The 19,564-nt window shown below is 42.8% G+C and overlaps 1 protein-coding gene across 1 annotated transcript; it reads right to left on the reverse strand.

Annotated features, from left to right (window-relative positions):
- Window positions 1-5,055: 5,055 nt before the first annotated feature.
- PDP1 (pyruvate dehydrogenase phosphatase catalytic subunit 1) lies at window positions 5,056-15,450 on the reverse strand. The gene is given in 4 exon segments (XM_007106643.4): window positions 5,056-9,174; window positions 13,472-14,072; window positions 14,074-14,148; window positions 14,151-15,450. Coding segments are annotated over 4 exon segments (2,502 nt in total). The 5' UTR covers window positions 14,319-15,450; the 3' UTR covers window positions 5,056-7,516.
- Window positions 15,451-19,564: the final 4,114 nt, after the last annotated feature.

The following is a 19,564-nucleotide window of genomic DNA, read 5'->3' on the forward strand; positions in this document are numbered from 1 at the left end:
TCTGTAAATCACAAAGATGTTCTCTTGCCTAACCACCAATCCTCCCTCATTTAGAATTAGTCAAGTCTTCCACCTAATGAGTAGCTAGAAGCCAGATTTCAGCCTGGCATGGCTCTGGCCAACATCGTTTTGTACTTCTTCCTCCCACCCCTGCCTCTACCAACTCTTGCATCCCATGCCTGCTTGGCTAGTCTTTGCCATCTCAAGTAGTTCTCTAAATGTATGCTGGCTGCAAGGACGCTACGGCCATTGTGTACAGTTGACCCTGAACAACAAGGATTTGAATTGTGCAAGTCCGCTTATATGTGGAATTTTTTCAGTAGTAAATACTACAGTGCTACTTGATCTATGGTTGGTTGAATCTGCGGATGTGGAATCACAGCTACATAGGAACCATAGATCTGGAGGAACCAAGTATATGGAGGGCTGACTGTAAGTTATACCCAGATTTTCCTGTATGCTGGGAGGTTTGGGGCCCCTAGTCCCCTTCTCGTTCAAGGCTCAAATGTACTATCTACCTAAGGCTTTTTCTGCAGTTCCTAGCTTTCTACCTCATCTCCCACCGTGGAGATTTCAACAAATGAATTGGGAAACTGAGGAACTGCATATACCTGGACACTGCAATGCACTCCTCACTTGGCACACTCTGTGGGTGGCTCCATTCCCTACGTGCTAGACTAACTGCTGGCCTACATCAGTCTTTGCTGCTTCTTCTGAGGATCCTTGTCTCTGCTTTGCAAGGGCTCACTTGTGTATTGGCCACTTGACAGTCCTCGGGTCTTCTCAATTCCAAAGGGATCATTCTGGTTACACGGAGAGGCTGGGCAATGGGATGTGGTGATTAAACATGCAGGCTTTGGAATATACAGGTATGGCTTTGTTTGGTGTGTGATGCTGGACAAGCTACCGTGCCTCTCTGCACTAGGTAAAATAGGGGAAATCATACTTCAGTTTGTTTTAAGGATTGTATTGGTCAGGTCCTGGTAGGAAACTGATTTTGCCTTACATTGTTCAAATGAACGGATTACTCACAGAGGTGTGAGCAAGGATGAGGGAACAGACAGCGTTGCTGAGGCACCCAGAGACGAGCAGTAGTAGGAAGCCTTTACCATCCCTAAGGCTGAAAGGACAAAGGGAGGAATAGCGTGACCTGAGCCCACTGAGAACCGGAAGTGTGGAAGAGGTGCAGCCCTAAGGGGCTATAGTGTGGAGGGACACAGCTAAGGCTGGAGATGTAGCTTGAAACATGGAGAGAACTAGGAAGAAATATCCCAGCATCTCTCTCATCCCACCCTCCAATCACCTGCTGGTGCTACCCACTGGTTGAATGGAAATGATAATCAGAAGACAAGCGAGGGACTTCCCTGGTGGCGCAGTGGTTAAGAATCCTTCTGCCAATGCAGGGGACACAGGTTCGAGCCCTGGTCCGGGAAGATCCCACGTGCCGCAGAGCAACTAAGCTCGTGTGCCACAACTACAGAGCCTGTGCTCTAGAGCCCGCGAGCCACAACTACTGAGCCCGTGCACCACAACTACTGAAGCCCACGTGTTCTAGGACCCGCGTGCTGCAACAAGAGAAGCCACTGCAATGAGAAGCCCGTGCAATGCAACAAAGAGTAGCCCCGGCTCGCTGCAACTAGAGAAAGCCAGCGCACAGCAACAAAGACCCAACGCAGCCAAAAACAAAGAAGACAAGCCTGGGAGGTGCAGCCTGGAGGAGCTTCCAGGCACACAGGGCAGGGCAGAGACGGCTTAGAGAAGGAGGTGAGAGGCCAAACAGAGACTAGCAGCACAAGTATTAAATGAGAAAGCATAGAGTATATTTTCCACAGGACCTGGCACATAGTAAGTGCTCGAGAAACAGTAATCGTGGTTACCGTTAGCATTACTAAGGCTGCGAGGTCACTGGACTTTCCCGTTATACCTGAAGCCATCTTTGCCCGTCTAAGCAAGAGCCACAGGTGTGTGACTCCACAGTCATGAGGCTTGGTTTAGTAACAGACTCTCTCTGGTCTGCTCCGTCTCATAGCTCTGTTTCTACTGACACCAGGGCTTTAATGATCTAGTCTCTGTTTTCGTCAGGTGAAATTAGGCTGTTTAACTTGTCCCCAGATTTGGAGCAAGAAAAAATAATTTCTAAGCAAAGTTCCTTTGAGAAAACTGTCCATCTGGTCAGTTTCCCTTTCCATGTGGTCAGTTTCAAAGACTTTCCTTTTTCCCTCTTATCTAATGAGCCAAGACAAAATGGTCACGCTAATGGAAACTGCCTTGCGTTCCAACTGCTGCTGCCCTAGCATAAAATCCATGATTTCATAAGGGCTTAAAAGTGTTTTTTAAAATCCTTTATGTCACCACTCTTCAGCTGGCTGCTGCTTTTCCTCTGCTCTGCTTTCATCCCTGTCACTGGTCCAAGGTGCCAGAGGATCTGATGCTCCCTGCCCCCATTACTGCCTCTAATCACACCACTCTCTTCCTTCTCTCGCCTTTTCTTTTTTTTTTCCCCTTAGATCTGTCACGTTTCCCATTCTTCTCAGCTTCTATGTTTGAAGTCTGGCCTCTTAGTCAACACTGCCAGCCAATCAAATTGGTCTTGTCCTTCAAGGAGACAGATTGATTAAATCACCGCAGGTGAGATAAAATCTTTGGTTCTTTGACTCTTCTTGGCTGCTTGTTGTGGCTCAGTGCTCCAGGTCTGAGGTTTCTGAAAGGCTGAATAGGATCACTAACCTCCTTGCACTGTAGTAAAATATGATTGTTTGGGTTGGTTGAGCATGTGATGCAGGCAGGAAGTACGTGGGTGAACTGGGTATGGCTTAGAAGAGCAGAGAGGTGTGACTCTAGGGCAGGGTCTTACGGCCCCCTTGGGGTAGGAAGGTGAACCAACGTGAATTACTGAGCTCTTTTGGAGCTGGGTGCCAGGTGCTTCCAAACAGCGGCTAAAGTTCTTCGAAGGCCCTCAGAGAACACGCCTCCCACCGTGTGTACAAAAGGAGCTGGGGAAGAGGGCAAGGGTTAGACGGGGACCAGTTAGCAAAGTTTTAATGGGGGAAATGAACTGACTTTTGGGGTCTGATTGACTCACTTGACAATTGAGTCTTTGAGGTCTCTCCCAATGAACACAGGAAGCATTCTCCCGTCGAGGGCTAAAGGTGTGATGGGCCAGTTTGTAGAGTGGTACTGTTTTTTCTTTTGACTATTCTTTGCAACAGGAAGCTAGTTCAATTTTCAGAAATCATTGACTTTTAACTATAAAATGAAACTAAATTACAGGAATAAATTATTTCTCTGCATCTGGATTGATGTTAACTTCTGACAAATGAAGAATTTCTTAAAGTTCACTTAGGTTTTTTTTTTTTTACTTGATGATATGTCTCTAATGTACAATAAAGTGGATGCAGAACATTTTTTATTCAACATTGTGTTGGCTGGCTCAGAGTGAGAAACAAAATCCACGGGCCCCGACCTTAAAGAACTGAAAATCTTGACAGACAAACAAGGTGAAGTTAAAAATTAGAACAATTTTAAACCAGATAAGTGCATATTTTATGAGCCTAAATATTGGCTACATAACTGATCTAAATTGTGTGGTCCTTAAAATATGTGCATGGGATAATCATTATTAATGGCACACGAAATGCATGAATTTCATCATTCTTAATATATTTACTTTGAGAAATTTGAAAGCTATTTAGAAGACAATACTGTGTATTGTTAGGATTCAATCCAAGGTATAAATTTTTTCATAAGAACCGGGCTGACTGGATTTAATAAGATTAAGCTTGGCTTTCAAAGTAAATTCTGAATGGAACAAAGGAAGTGACCTTCATACTGTAACAAGTCTACTCAGATACCATTAACATGTCTTCATTTACCCAGCTTGCCCAGGCCTCAGCTTTTGACAATCTGAAAAATTCGATAGTGAATAGCCATTGTTTTATTTATGATAAATATCATAATTAAGGTATGTTTACCTACAGACTAAGGATAGCAGTTACCTAGACCCTCTTGCTATACCCAAAGACAGAGCTAACAATAACCCATATTCAGGCATGCGTTTGACTAGTGAGCAGGAAAGCTTGTTCTAGGAAGTATTAATTTAGTTTAATAAAAGCAGAGATATTCAATTCAGCTACACCGTCCCAGTCCTAATTTAACAGTCAGCATTTAATCCACTTCCTTCCCCATCCCTAATCATAGCAATGGCCGATGGAGTGATAAACCAGGACCAGCAAAAACCGAGGTTTTATTTGTTTTTCTTATAGGATAGTCATTAGCTCAATCACTTAATGAACTAAATTAACTCAACAAGATTATCAGTGGGAGAGGTACACAGAGGTCATTAGCAAAGGACCACTCCCTAATCCCTCCAAATCTTTCACCATGAAACATTTTCATCACTTGTTTAAAGGGCATTTTTTAAAAAGTTCTAGCATTAAGGTACGGAACATAAAACTCACCTGTAATCAATCACATCTGCAATGTTAAATCTATACTTCAACCAAATAATATCCCTGGGAATTGCTAACCTAAAAGTTAGCTCTAAAAGGGGAGAGGAAGGGGGCTAATAATGCCCATCAACAATGGATAAACTGTGATATAGTCATACTACGGAATGCTACTTGGTAATAAGGAAGAGACTATGAATACACTCAACATAAATGAATCTCAAAAAAATGAACAACCGTCAGATACAAAAGAGTACATATTACATGATTTCATTTGTCTGAATTTCTAGAACAAGTAACACTAATCTACGGTGATAGAAGTCAGAACAATAGTTTTGTGGGGAGGGATTAACTGGAAAGTGGCATGAGGGAATTTTCTGCTGGAGTAATGGAAAAGTTCTGTATCTTTATTGGGTTTGTGGTTACCAAATCTCAAACTACACATGTAAAATCTGTGCATTTTACTGAATGTAAATTATATCCTAGTTTTTTTTTTTAAGTACTATCTATCTAGAGGATTCTAAAGTTAAGTATAATCTACCCCCATAGAAAGCATCTAATGAATCTTACTATTAATTAAAAACCAACACAGGTCATTCAGAAAGCAGATTTGAAGCTTTAATTCACTGTGGGCATTTCTCTGACCATTCTCTATATTATATATGAACTTTTCACATTTCTTCACACAGATAGATACAAGACAGGTTTTTTTCCCCAAGTACTGTGTACCATACCACCATTCCATTTAACTAGCTAAGGACGTATTATAAATACCATGAGCCACTGACTAAATACAGAAGTTGATACATATGTTAGAAAGTATAAATTAAAAAAAGTTTAAGAAAGGCTAAATACCATGAAAGTTTACACATATTCTTTAATTCTAGATATCACATCACAGTGACAACCAATTATAATAAAATCACAACTTCTTTTAGATGATAATATTCATATTTCTAACATCCAATTATTTTCATTTTCATTATTTTCATTTCCACAGGTAACTCCACACTGCATTTTCATTTCTATAGAGAGTAGACAGGCTTTTAGACTGCAGACCAAGTTTCTTGTGTAATAATAATTATCTTGATCATGACCATGGGAAACCAAATTTATATATACTGTACTATACAGAGACAAGACTTTACTAAGTATAAGATAATGTGGAACTCTTTAGTGGTGGTGTTCAAGAGAAATTCAAATAGTAGCCTGAAAATGAGTTTTAACTGCTATTGCATTCTACATATATTTCATTAAAAGATGAAGTCTCTGTCAAAACATTTATAAATAAGTATATAGTACAATAGCTTTTCCCCCTCCAAAATACTGCCTGGGAGGAAAGTTCCAAGCTGACTCAAGGGAAAAAAAAAAAAAAAAAACGGAAAAAAAATAGACCTCAGAAAACAAACATTATATGGTCTTCTGAGCTGCAATCTTCCTGAGTCTATTTTCAGTTAGAACAAATTTTGCAGCCAATTCTACCTTGCTTCAGTGTCCACAGTCCAGAGGGAGTCCTTGAATATCTAGTTCATATTCTACAGAATCCGAAAGGACCTAAACACCCCTCAACTAATTACACAAGGGAAAACTGATCATGTTTTGTATTAAAATCTATGTGAAAATCAGACATAGTCATAGCCATTCTTTTATCAGTGATGCTACAATAAGTGATGAAAATATATGCACAGCTGTACATGGATCACCATTAAACACAGGAACAAAATGCCATTTGATGCATATTAAATAAGCTCCCCAAAAGCCAATTTGAATATATTTATTTTCATTTACTTTGATACAGCATTGGAAGAGACTGCATATAATTATGGCGACTGCTGCAAACAATACTTGATGCTGCTAAGTTTTCCATTAAGCATCAGGCATGCACAATAGTTACCTTTAAAAATTTCTCATGTATATATCTTAACATTCCTATTTATAAGCTACAATATGTTTAAAGCATTTAGTAATTTTTAAACCAATTATTTTAATTGACCTACATCTAAGTGGGGAAAAACAAAAAACTTCCTCCTCATTTCAACACCCGAAAGTAATATTGAACCTTACTCCCCAAAATTACATATTTAAATTTATTTTATGTGTCATCCTTAAAGGTCCAAAAGTGATGAAAATTATTATCACTACTAAATTAGAAGTATGATTTCCCAGCAGCAGTCTACCCAGCACACACAGCATGCCACGCTTCAGGGGATTACACGATAAGAGTGATGTGCTGGTGGTTGCAGATGACAGTAATTGAACATATCAGTCTCTTCTCTTCATTCTGGATCTTTTATTTCAAACTAAATAAAGCTTTTCATTAATATAAACTGAAAAAATTATTTTTCCTTTATTTAACATCAATAAGAGTAGATAAAACTAAACACCTTTACCGTCTTCAAGTGTGTGGCGAGATAGAAAATGTTTCAATCACATTATGTAATCAGGGGTGGGGAAGGGGGTAGCATTTGTTTTTCCATTTAAGAAGGATTCCAGTCAAATAATCACACACACTTACAAATTCAGAATACTTGGTTCTCGGTCCTTTATGGCTTAAAGCACTGGATTTGAAAACTACTTCAGGTTAAAATAAAGTTATATGAATAATGCATAGGTTGTATATCTAGGAGATCATGCAATAAATAAATGTTCTCATGTACAGTGGAATCTTGCTGATGAAAGGGGTCTGCAGGTGTGAACGGTAATGTTTTTTCTTTTTACCAAGAGAATATGCCCAGCAAGTTCCTTGCTTTGGGCCTATTCAAGATCCTGTTTATAAGGTCATCCTGATTTTCTCAGATTGAAAAAAGAAGCCAATGTCATAAGGCGTCTGCAGTAGGGAACTGACGTGCCTCAAGTGCAAGTGCTGTCAGGTCCGAGGTAAGCAGAAGCAGACTCAGGATCCCGCCACCCTGCTACAAAGTCAATTTGGACTACTTGGCTGACTAGAGTAGCAAATGGGGAAATGCTTAGAGTGACCCACTGGAAATGTTTACTATATTAGTATCTTTAAAAAAATCTATCTGCTCTTTCAATCTGTTTCACTTGAGAACTGCCAGGGTAAGATCCACTCACTATTCCTGGTTTTGATATGCCCCTACGACATGAGAATTGAACTGAACTACAATGATTGTAATGTCATCCCTGTACATCCTAGCAAGCTCTTCAGGAAGACTAAGCATTTTGGAGAGGCGCTCGTGATCAACGGCCCCAAACTCGTTGTTGCCCACAGCATGGCGAATTAGATGGGTTGCTGCATTCTGATCCTCAAATACCGATGACATCTTGGCTCTCCTTTCTGTTAAAAGGCCATGCATCTGTCCCAGAGTCACCTTATAGCCACCAACAGCTATCGGCTGTTGGTGATGCATGCCTGTTAGGTACTCGCCCACAATCCTAACCACATCCTGCCTATGCATTGTCTCCCACAATCCATCAGTCGCCAATACCAGAAATTTATCCTGTGGCCTTAATCGGTGGTAAGTTACTTCTGGCTCAGCAGTGAGATAAGGAGGTGTGTAATAATTAGGAGGGATAAACTTGGTATATTCGTTGTCATTCAGCTGGTCTGGGCCAGATTCTATCACTCTCTTTTGAAGGTCAATGCTCCATTTGAACTTTACGTCTCCAAAAGCCCTAAAAGGCATGAGTAAGCCTAGCAGCCGATCCTGTTTCACCACACTCTTGGCCTCATTCTTTGGGTGCTCCAATTTCAGGCGTTCCACTTCTCTTTCATTCTGAGCATTGTGGTCATTAGATAGAGTGACTGCCGACCAAGAGCCGTCCTCTTCCTGCACACCCAGCATGGCTCTGCTATCACCAGTATTGGCCACATGAAGGTCAACACCATCCACATGGGCCACACAAGCTGTGGCCCCAGAAAATGCCACTCGAAGCACCAGGTAGTTGAGGAAAGAATTGGGATCACCAACTTGAGCCTCCAAGGAGATGTCATTATCAAGCCTCTTGAAAGCATTAATCAAAGCCTCCTTAACATCAATTTCAGTTGACTCCCCAGTGTTAAGGTCTATAAGCTCTTGCCAGTAAGTCCTCAAGCTGTTGAAATATAATTTGGACGCTTCCTTACTGAAGTAATCATTGGGATGCTTGTGCCACTGGAGAATGGGGAGCAGTGCTCGACCGCTCTCCACTGCATTTTCGATCTCTAGCAAAGTCTCATGGGGTAACAGAGAGACAGCAATATAATAAAAGAGTCTTTCACTGACCGCCTGGGAGCAAGCACAGCCTGCATGGCCATCGAAAACCCCCAAAAGCATCCCTCTGGTCTGCAAGCAGGTTGCTGCACTTCTCCGGTCCTCAATGGGTGCATTCGCAGGCAGCTGATTGCTGTCAAATCCAAGGACAGAACTGACATTTTTGCCATCAAATTCTGGCACTTTGAAACTGTATTCATTAGCTTTCAGGATGCTGTTGACTTGTGGAGGTGTAAGGTAAAATTTCTGTGGGGTGGAAGCATATCTCCTTCCTTGGGTGTACTGCCACCAGCTCTCCTTTGGCCTGTAAAAGGTAGCATAAGCCGGATGGGGTGTATATCTCAGGCGACTCTGAGGAATGTAAGGGGGTGAGCAGCAGAGATGTTTGTGGTGGCAGTAACACGCAGTGCCATAGATTCTGCTCAGTTCACAGTTACGGATCAGAGGGAAAAACAGTTGAGTTGGTGCTGGCATGGCATCAGAGAACAGCGGCAGGCTGGAACTTCTGACTGGGATTCCTAGACAGCAAAAGTTACATTCAGATTACTTAATCTATTTTTGCTTTCATAACAAATGTTTAGCAGGTGAATCTACAGGCTCCCTGTGCCTCCTAAGGCACTACATTTTACACACATATCATGTACTATTTCTACAGGATATACTCTGCTAAGCACACCTCCCAGTCACTTATGGAGCCAGGATTGAACTGCCGTCGAGCTTTACTTTTCTCTCTTCCTTGTATTTCTTTGTGCAGCACAAACTGTGCAGAATGTACAATAGATCTGGCTGGGGAGAGTGGAGGAGACGAAGGTTATATAACATTATGCAGTGGCAGTCTACCTGGCCAATCACCCTTCTCTCTATCCTTAAAAAAGGCCGTGGATCTCCCAAATTGCACAGGGACTTCTCCCATTTATGAAGATCCTGTTTCTAGACCAGTGGTCAATTGTTAGCATTTGATACACATGGCTACCACCATAAAAGTGTTGGGATGCAGCCCCAACCCGTGTGTATTCATGCATTATTTGTAAGTTATATACATACGCTACTACATTAATATAATGTTCATTATAACCTGTACAAGAAAAATTTTACATAATAAATAAAAACAGAAGTTCCAAAATGCCCTCCCTGCATCCTTGTAGATGGTCTTGCAAACAATGTTTCTCCAGACCGCTGTGCCAATTTGGGAAGTTTAGGGACATAGGTCTGCCACCAATTCACCACATAATCCTGGAAAAGCTGGATCACCGCTTTGAGCCTTGCTTTCCTAAGCTGTACGTGAACACATCAGAGCAGATGCTATCTGAGCCCGCTTCTTGGACTCTGTGCCTTTATAAAAAGTGTGCATTGAAGTGAGGCTTTGATATTAAATGCAGGGTTCATTTATTTGTTGTTTAATTTTAGTGTATTCTTTGTGATTAAAAAAAAAACCTAAGTATTCTAGCAGCTCTAAAACTTTGTTAGTAACATAAATGGTCGCAGTTCTGGAATTTAATTTACTTGCTACCGTTTTCCTCTGCTTATCAGCCGTGAAAGAAAGCTACATAAATATGATTTTCGTCTATAATGGATCCCAAGTAAAATTCACCCCTAGAAAAATATTTTCTCTTACATTTAAAAAAAAGGTTTTCTATTTGCCCTTGGAAATTAATAAACAGTGAAATAGTAGTCTAATGGTCTAAGGTTTGGCTAAAAAAGGTAGAGCAATATAATCATAAATAAACCAAAATCATATCATTTACTGTGTGACACTGAAAACATTTTGCTGGGCATTTATCTAGAAGATTTAATAAACATGTATCATTAATTCAGGTAATTTTTAAAAGAAGAGTATCCCTCTTGTAACATATATTTCCCCTGAATTCTTGAGGTATTGCGTCAAAGTATTCATCTGGCCTATAAATAAACAGGCTTTATATTTTAAATAAGAAAACAAATGCAGTAAACAAAAAGGAATAAGGAATATAAAACCATCTGAGTCTCAATATCAACTATTCCTTCCTAAGGTTGAACGCATTAAGAAAAAATTTTACAAATATCATAGAGAGTGTTAGAATATATTACATTATTTTCACGCACCCTCTTTTGAAACACAGTTAGAAAAAAGATAAGTGGAATGCGAAGGGGCAGAGAAAACACTGAATTTGCTTCTGTAATAAGTGCTGTATAAGCCAGTCATATAGAACCCCTTTTGCATGTGATAAAAAGTACCGTTATTTTAACTACACTATTTAAGAAGGGATTTGTTTACAAAATTGAGGACAAGATTAGGCAATAGAAGGAAATGATTAGAATTTTGGAAATAAGATCAATAACTAAATAAGTATTCTGAAAGGCAGTCATGAAAAACAGAAATTCCAGAAGAACAGGAATCTATCAAGACTAACCACTTAACTAACAGCACTTCAAACTGAATACCTGAAAGTCATCCAAAGGTTAAGTGTACATGACTGAGCCAGGAGATGTGCTCAAACACGGGGCCACATGACACTGGCTTCCAGATATGAACCATATCTCTTGCTAGGTTTGTATGCAGAAAGCACATTAACTTATTTCATGCTCTGTATAAAGATTTTTTTCTGTTATTAAAGATGTAAACACACCAATCTTAATGAAAATAAATTTTCTCTGTAACTTTATATACATTTGCATTTATGCTTACTTTAAAACTAAAGAATCTTAGAGGAAATACATGTGTATTTCTGTATGGAATGTAGATTGAATCAAAGTACTGTGTGTGTGTGTGTGTGTGTGTGTGTTTGGAGGAGGGTTTGGCAGATAGATGCATACCAAGATTTGGCTATATGATGTCTGATCAAGGAATAACAAGTCCAGGAAACCCACACTTTCCTTAAATTCCTTTGCTTTGACAATCCTCCTGCTTTTGTAATTGACTGCAAAATGAACTACTGTGGCAAAAAGAACCGATTCATGCAGCAGACGCTTTGAATAATACGTAAATTCAAACAGCAAGCACTCAAATAACATACATTTTTCCTTCAGGCATAAATTCTCGACATTAAAAACAAAAAAGCAGAGAGTGAATTTTATTAACTCTATCTTTCAGTTACTCAGGGGCTTAGCATATGGACTGAGACTCCCAACATGCCTCCAAAAGTCAAATTCTTAGGGAAGTTACCTACTCTGTGATTAATGAACATTCTATCACCACCAGTACAAGTAACACACTCTCTCAATCAGACCAATTACTACTAGAAGTCGAAGTACTTTCAAATGCTTTCATAAACCATTAAGTGAGCATTCAAAAAACTCTGTATCCTTCTGAATATCCTGTGATTCAACAACAAAACCCCATGAAATCAAAACTTCTGTCGACAAACTTGCTAAATTAATGAAGTAGACGGCTCTTGATGAGGCAGGAAGAACAGCAGCAAGATACAGTTGTGGTAAACTGAAGCACTGTCAAATTTTCCAGTTTTTTCTGGCCACAATTTCACTTAAAAGGTCCTATCCCATGATCCAGACTTAGCCACCTTATAGGCAGCATCTTAGTCTTAGACAGATTTTGCCAATTTTGCCAACGACTAATAAGGAAAGATGAGCTGTAACCAGAAACAGGAAAGAGACCCATCCATTCTTACTGATGTGCTCAACAGAGTTTGTGCCAAGAAATGATTCAACTTCATCAATAAACTCACAGAAGAAATTAGAGAAGGCAATTACTGCACTGACTCCAGAGCTCTTTAGCTTTGCAAAGATTTTGGTGTAAACGAAAAAAAAATGCTATGCTAATCAGTAAATGTGTCAGAACCCCAGTTTACGTAATTTGATTGCATTAAACACCCTGTATAAAGACTCTCTGGGATTTTTCAGCATTTTGGGACAATGTCTAGCCATTTCACAGCTCCTGTTATCTCTACATGAATGAAGAAACCGGTTGCCTTTGGAAGATACGAAGCCCCAAGCCAGCACTTGTTTGATTAGTTTCCTTTGTCCCTACCTGAAAATTGCACTCACTAAGGCATCAAAGCTATCCTGGTCCAGGATGCCTTTGTCCTCCTTTTTCTACCTATCGCACCTCTTAATTCCACGCCGACCCACCTAAAACCATCCACACACAAAATCAGTCATCATCCTTCCTGGGTACCCAACGCAGGTAGTTAAGTGAATACCTACCAATTCGTCTGGGCCCGGGACACACACACATTCTCCTGTCATCACAACACGGAGCCGACAACATCCACAACCCGCGCGGACAGCAGCAGCGACAGCAGCACCGGCCCATTGAAAGCAAGGCAGAGATGCTTATTAGAGGAGGCGGCGGCAGGGGAGGCGGGAGCGGAGGAGGGGCGAGGTCTCGCCCCAGCCCGGTGAATGGGGCTAGGAGGGGGCAAGAGGATGGAGGAGGAAGAAAGGGGTGGGGAGAAGAAGGAAACCAAACAAACAAACCCACCCCGCGGGAGAGGAAGAGCTACAGTGGAGGCGGCGGGGGCCCCAACACCCGAGGAGGCGCGCCCTGGGACGGGCCCGTCCATCCAGCCCGGGAGCGGAGCCCACGGGCGCGCGGCATCCTCTGCCCGCCCACGCCGCACTGGCTTCAGTCCTGAAAACTGAGGGTCGGTCCGCGGAGGCTGCCAGTGGGATCACCCTGGACTCGGGTGTGTAAGGGGGAACCCTCAGGCAGAGACGCCGTGCCACCTGCGCCGCACCTCCCAGAAGCCCACCCTCCCGCGGGTCCCCACGGCGCCCCCGGCGCTGACAGCGGGCGCGGCGGGCCCGCCCACCACCCCGAGCCTGCGGCTGCCCCCAGCGCCGCCACGCCCGCTGCGGCCCCGACGCCCTCACGCGCACCTGGCGCTCCGGGGCTAGTCCCTCCGCACGCCCGCGGCCGCCGCTCCCCACGCGCGCCGGCCGCCACCTCACAACTTTGGGCTGGTGGAGGAGGATTCCGGACGGGCCGGTTCGTGACCCGGAGTAGGGAATACGAACCGGGCACGGCAGGGGAGGAGCCGCTTCTTCTCAACAAGGAGGCGGCCGCAACGGCGGCACCTCCGGGCGGTACTTCCACGCAGCCCGGCGCAACTCCCTGTAGCTCGGCCCCTTGCCCCAGCCCGGCCCACTCAGCGACCCTGCCCCGCAGGGCCGCCACCCTACCCCGCCCACACGGTCGGGCCGGAGCTCTTCCCGCCTTCCGATTGGCTGCGCAGTGGCGAGTGGGCGGAGAGGAGGAGAGCGGTCCGCGGCCCCGCGCGTGGGAGCGGAAGAGCGGCGCGCTCCCCGCCGGCTTTGTGACGTCATGGGGGTCAGACAATCCCTTCCATTCCGCGCGAGGTACCCATTGGTTCCGCGGGCCCGCCTCACGTGACCGCGCCCGCGCCTAGCCTGGTGGAGGGTGGGGCTGCGCGCGGTTACTGAGTTGGCGGCGGAACGGGCTGGAGGAAGCGACTGGCCCGGGACCAGAGTCCCCAAGCGAGCTGGGCCCCGGGACCGGTATCTGCCTGCCGGGCAGGCTTCCGCGAATCTCTGGCACCTCGGCGGGGGGGCTGGCCGAGCCTCCCCCGCGCCTTGCGGGTGGGCCGGGGCTTTGTAGGTTTAGGCTGTTGGGACGGCTCCCTGCCCAACGGGAAACTGCATTCGCTGCAGTCGCCCCTGCCTGGAATAACAAGGCGTGATAACCCAGGAGTATCTGTGGCCTCATTCATTTGATACTTTGAAGATTTTAGGAGTGTTGCCGTGGATGATGTTTTCTGTCATTTTCTGGGCACCTCTCAGGGCCCAGGGAGAGGAAGGCGGTCTAAACAGCAGCAAGAGGAAGTTTTGATGAAGGAAGTCTTTCCCCTGTAGAGTAGGTGTGTGCTCACGTTTTCTGAAGGGCTTTGAAATCAGTATTGACTTACTTGCCCTGAATGGTTACAAGGAAAAGGGTAGAATTAAGTCTGCATTTGTGACGAAGTGGGAAGAGCCCTGGACTCTTGTGTCAGGACTTTCATCCAAGTCATTTCCGCTCCATAAGACTCAGTTTCCCCTTCTGTGAGATGAGTTGGATTTGGGGTGGTATTGGCAGCCTGGGGTTAAAGGGAAGATATGTTAAGGGCTATTTCACTTGCTTCTGTCCACACGTAATCCCCTCGTTATGGGAAATGAGTCACTGATAGTGGCTTCTAAAAGCTTCCTCGGAGATGGTATCAGGTAGATCATTGCACTTAACCCGCCTACCGTTATAAACAGTTTACTTTGATTTATTAAGCATATCTGCTTACTAGCCAATAAAGTTCATAAAGTGATGTGGGCTGGATATAAAAACTCATGTTAACAGTATTGTGGAGTTTTGTTTTTATTAATTTGCATTATCTGATTTCTATGTAATAAAGGAAAATTTTTATCGACACAAAACAGTGCCAGGAACTGGTTCTTTATAACTCCTACGTCTTTCCAACAGCCTCCTCTATTCTCTAAATAAATTAGAGGGCCTTTTTGCCCAGCCCCAGGCTGCCCATGGAACTCTTGTGGCTATTTTTATGTGGCCTTCGTCCCATTTTACATGGGTCTGGCCTCACTTCACGCCTCCTTTCTACTTCTCAAATGAGTGTCCCATAAGTTTGTAAATATTTTTCATTGTCCTTTATTCTATTGAGTATCTGATTTATGTATCTGGTTTTCTGTGGTCTCATAGAGGCAGTATAGGGTGGTATAGCAAAGTGAATAAGAGCACAGCTGGAGATAGACTGCCTGAGTTCCAGTCCCAGCTCTGCAGCTTACTGTGTGGCCTTGGGCAACCTCTTCCTGGCTCAGTTCTTTCGTAAGTAAGATAGGAATAAAAATAGTAATATTTTAAAACTTTTTAACCTCACAGGGTTGTATTGAGTTGATACATATCATGCTAAGTAAGTACCAGCAGGTAGTAAGGGCTATATAAGTATCAGCTATTATTAATATTATAAACATGTCCAGATGAGTGTGTTTGTTTTAATTAAGGACTCCTAGCGAGTAGGAAACCCAGACCCTCAAGTGGAATATGTTCTACAGCTAGATACTAAGAAGTCATAATATTAATGGATTGGAGATTCTTAGAACCTTAGGAAGTCAGGTTAAAGTAATTTATTTACATGAGGAATGTCACTACCTCTTAGCCCCTGCGTTGCAGACATGGAGACCAGGCAATTGAAGGTAAGTGGATTTTTATTTTGAGAATTTCTGCCTGAGGACTCAGAAATGAAGTTTACACTAGGCTTGCCTGTTGTCTATAAACTTTTTCCTAGTGATTGTGAAAATAGAGTCACGAGACTCCAGAATATATACATCCATATCAATGACTTCTTTAGATCATCTTGGTAGCATATCTCATCATTCCACACCAACATTGCCATTATTCGGAGCACTTTTTAAATCACCTTTTCAAATTGTTTTTGGATCTGCACAGGAAACTCCAACTTAGTTTACTAGAACTAGCACCTTGGTTTTTATACCAAAATAGTATTGATTCCCTCCTGCTAACAGTCTTAGTTCTGAATGACCTATTTCTGAAAATAACACCCACTCTCAAAAAATTGGTAGTCGCCACCAGTAAATACAGTCAAAGGAATTTGTCATGAGAACTGAAGGCAATGCCAAGGTATTTCTGGAGTCAGAATAAAGGCTCCCCAAAGTAATGGCTTTGAAATAAACTCATTTCGATGTGTAAGTTTTGTTCTCTGGCTACAAAGTTGTATGATTCAGTGATAAGTATGTTCTAAATAAAGTCATAGTCCTTCGGCAGAGGAACCAGCTGCTTGTACCACTGGGGCAGATTCTTTCGTATCTCAACCTTGTCTTTCCTCTGGCCTGGCTTTCTTCCTGTCTCTAGATGGAGCTCCATTTGGCCACCCAGTAAATAGGCTTGCTTCAGAAGTGCTGTTTGTTATCACATGGCCATCTGACCAAGGCCAGGGAAGGTCTTTGGGTTTGCTGCTCTGGCCCCACGGACTGTTTTAGTCACCAGAACACCTGTTGACACTGTGACATTGGAAGGTAGATAAGAGTAGCACTGAACAACCCTGGATTGTTGTAAGGGCAGGCAAGGAGAAAGGAAGGGGCTTCTAAAATAGTATGGTACGAAGAAAGCACTGCGCAAAAGTACCTGTTTTGTCTACACAGTGCTTTTTGTGACACCAAAAATGAAAGACAGTTCCTGAATTAGACCATTAACATTTAGTCATTTTCTTGCCCTAGAATAAACCTGGAGATGAACAAGTGCTCAGCCAGGTTGGCCTAGTGTTCTTGTGGGTGGATGATAAAAACCCTTGGGGGTATTGGAGGTTAGCTGTGACAACATGGAGATGGTCCAGTAGAATCTCAGTGGTGCCAGCCAGGAAGCTTAAAATAGACCTGCAAGTGGGTCTGAGGTGCTGTCAGCCTGATGCCTGGTGAGCTACCATGCCTTTGCCAAAATCAATGATTAGAGGGAAGAGAGCCTGCTAGACATGCATCTTTAACTCTTCCAGGTCTTGGATAGGAAATCAGCAAGTACTTACTAAGTATGTAAGCAATAGGTACCTGTTTTATTACTATCCTGGGGTTGAGAACTGCTTCTTTGAAATTAAATTATTTGGAGTTATGCACTGAGATCAACAAATCATCTGTAAGAAAGAAACAGATCGTGTACTGTGGCTCATTTCTTGTGGGCCAGAGGCTGTTATAGGTGCATTCAGTTTTGTCTTATTTAATATTTTAAAAGTAGTCCCTTCTCATCAGAATTCATGAGGCAGTAGTATGTTTGAGGGAAATATATATATCATCGTTCTCTTGCAGAATTAGGGACAAAAATCTCCTGGGAAGAAGGAAGTTTCTGTGCATTAATTTAACATGACAAAGAATACGAAAAGTGGGTATCTAGAGTTGCTTTATTTCAGAAATCCCTGCTTATGGCGGTGTCTTTAAATATTAAGGATGATATGTTTGGGGGAAGGGGTATTCTTGTCCAGCCATCAGATAATCAGGCAGGATTACTTTTTCATTCATTACTTTTTGTAATTCTGTAGATAATTCTCCAGAATACAGAGGGTAAAAAAGTGAAGGGTTTCAGGGGAACTGAGACCTTGGGCTGGGTCTAGAGCACTTTACAGCAGGTGCCCGGTCATGAGTGCCCCTGAAGCAGATCATGCCAATATGCGGACTTCAGCAGAAGCTCCCACACTATGAACTCAAAAATAGTAGCTGCTGATCTGCACACTTCTTAAAAACTATAATTCTTTGCTTACCTGTACACCTTAACTGTAAAAGTATAAGCTTCTCAAGGGCAGGGATCCTGTCTCTTTTATACACCCATATAAACCCACAGCTTGGTGAATAGTGAGAACTAACAGGTAGTGAGTGCTTACTTTATACTATTCGCTGTTCTAAATGCATTGTCTCATTGTATCCTCATAACTCTCATATGAGGTAGGTGTTACCATTATATCCATTTCACAGGAGAGGAAACTTGAGTCTCACTGAGGGTGATTTGCACTATTTACATAAGTAGGAAGTAGTAGAATCATCTGCCTTGCATCTTAGCTTATGTTCTAAAGCACTATGTTATAGTCACCACTGCACACAATAGGTGCTCAATAAAGAACTCATTTCAAATAGAGACAAAAGTAGCATGTTGCAACAGGTGAACTGTGATAATTAAGGAACTACAGAAGGTTTCACATTTTCATTATGGATTTGAGGATAAACTATATCCTTATAATTGCAAAATTTCCACCCTTGTTATTATATCTGTAACCAGCGATAAATTTTGCACAGATAAGTGTATCACCACTGAATGGCCATTCTTGTCAGAGCACTGAAGCGTTTGGTTATGGTTTTTCAGGAAAAACAATTGTAGTAACGAGGTAGGAGATAGATGGGCCCCAGGCTGAGCAGCTACAACCGGCCCCTGCTAACACCTTGAGATAAGACACTAGCAGGAGCATTGGGCCCTGATTGGGTGAAAGACAAAGTGACCACATTTTTCACATTCTTGTGGTCAAAGGGATTTCCTAGCCCACACAGGCATAGAGAAGGTCCTCAGGGTTCAAAGGAAGGAGGGGGGGCTCAACCCATAATATGTCCTGCCAAGCTCCCAGAAACCTTCACACTGGAATCCATCTGGATTGAGAGATTCATGTACCAGGGAGGGCCCTGAGTCCAGCCAAGTATGGACACAAGTGAGATGATTGGCTGGAGACACTCTGGAAGACTGTATCCACGTAAGCAACCTAAGCCATCCCCATTCTGCGCCTCACTCCGAGTCCACCTGTATGATCTTTCGCGCGTGCTTTGCTTCTAATAAATGCTTCATCTCCTTCACAATCTGTCTCTTTGCTGAATTCTTTCTTCAAAGAAGACAAGGACCAAGGTCCTGCTTCAAGCCGCCGCACCCCTTGCGCCAAGATATCAGCTATAAAACCATGTTTTCCTTGGAAACTAGATATTTGTAGATGAATACCTAATGTATTCAATTCACATCCTAGTAATAAACTATAGTTGACATATGATATGAAGTGAACAATTTAATCTATTTAAAGCTATATGTTTCAGTTTACAATATTTTATATTTAAGCAGTATCAACCGGAGAGGGAAAAGTTCACGGAGAGAAAGAAGACAGAGGAAGAATGTTAATAAGAGCTATCGAATTATGTATCCAGTTTCTGCTAGGAATAATGGACTCGGGAAGTCTAATCAGAATATTTAGGGGACTTCCCTGGTGGCCCACTGGGTAAGACTCCACACTCCCAATACAAAGGGCCTGGGTTTGATCCCTGGTCAGGAAACTAGATCCCACGTGCCGCAACTAAGAGTTCGCATGCTGCAACTAAAGATCCCACACCAGCAACGAAGACCCCGCATGCTGCAGCTGAGACCTGGCACAGCCAAATAAATAAATATTTTTAAAAAATGTTTAGGGAATTACTAAGGTACAATATCTGGGTTGTGATTTC

Source organism: Physeter macrocephalus, chromosome 15 (genome assembly GCF_002837175.3).
Source record: "Physeter macrocephalus isolate SW-GA chromosome 15, ASM283717v5, whole genome shotgun sequence".
NCBI classification, from domain to species: domain Eukaryota; kingdom Metazoa; phylum Chordata; class Mammalia; order Artiodactyla; family Physeteridae; genus Physeter; species Physeter macrocephalus.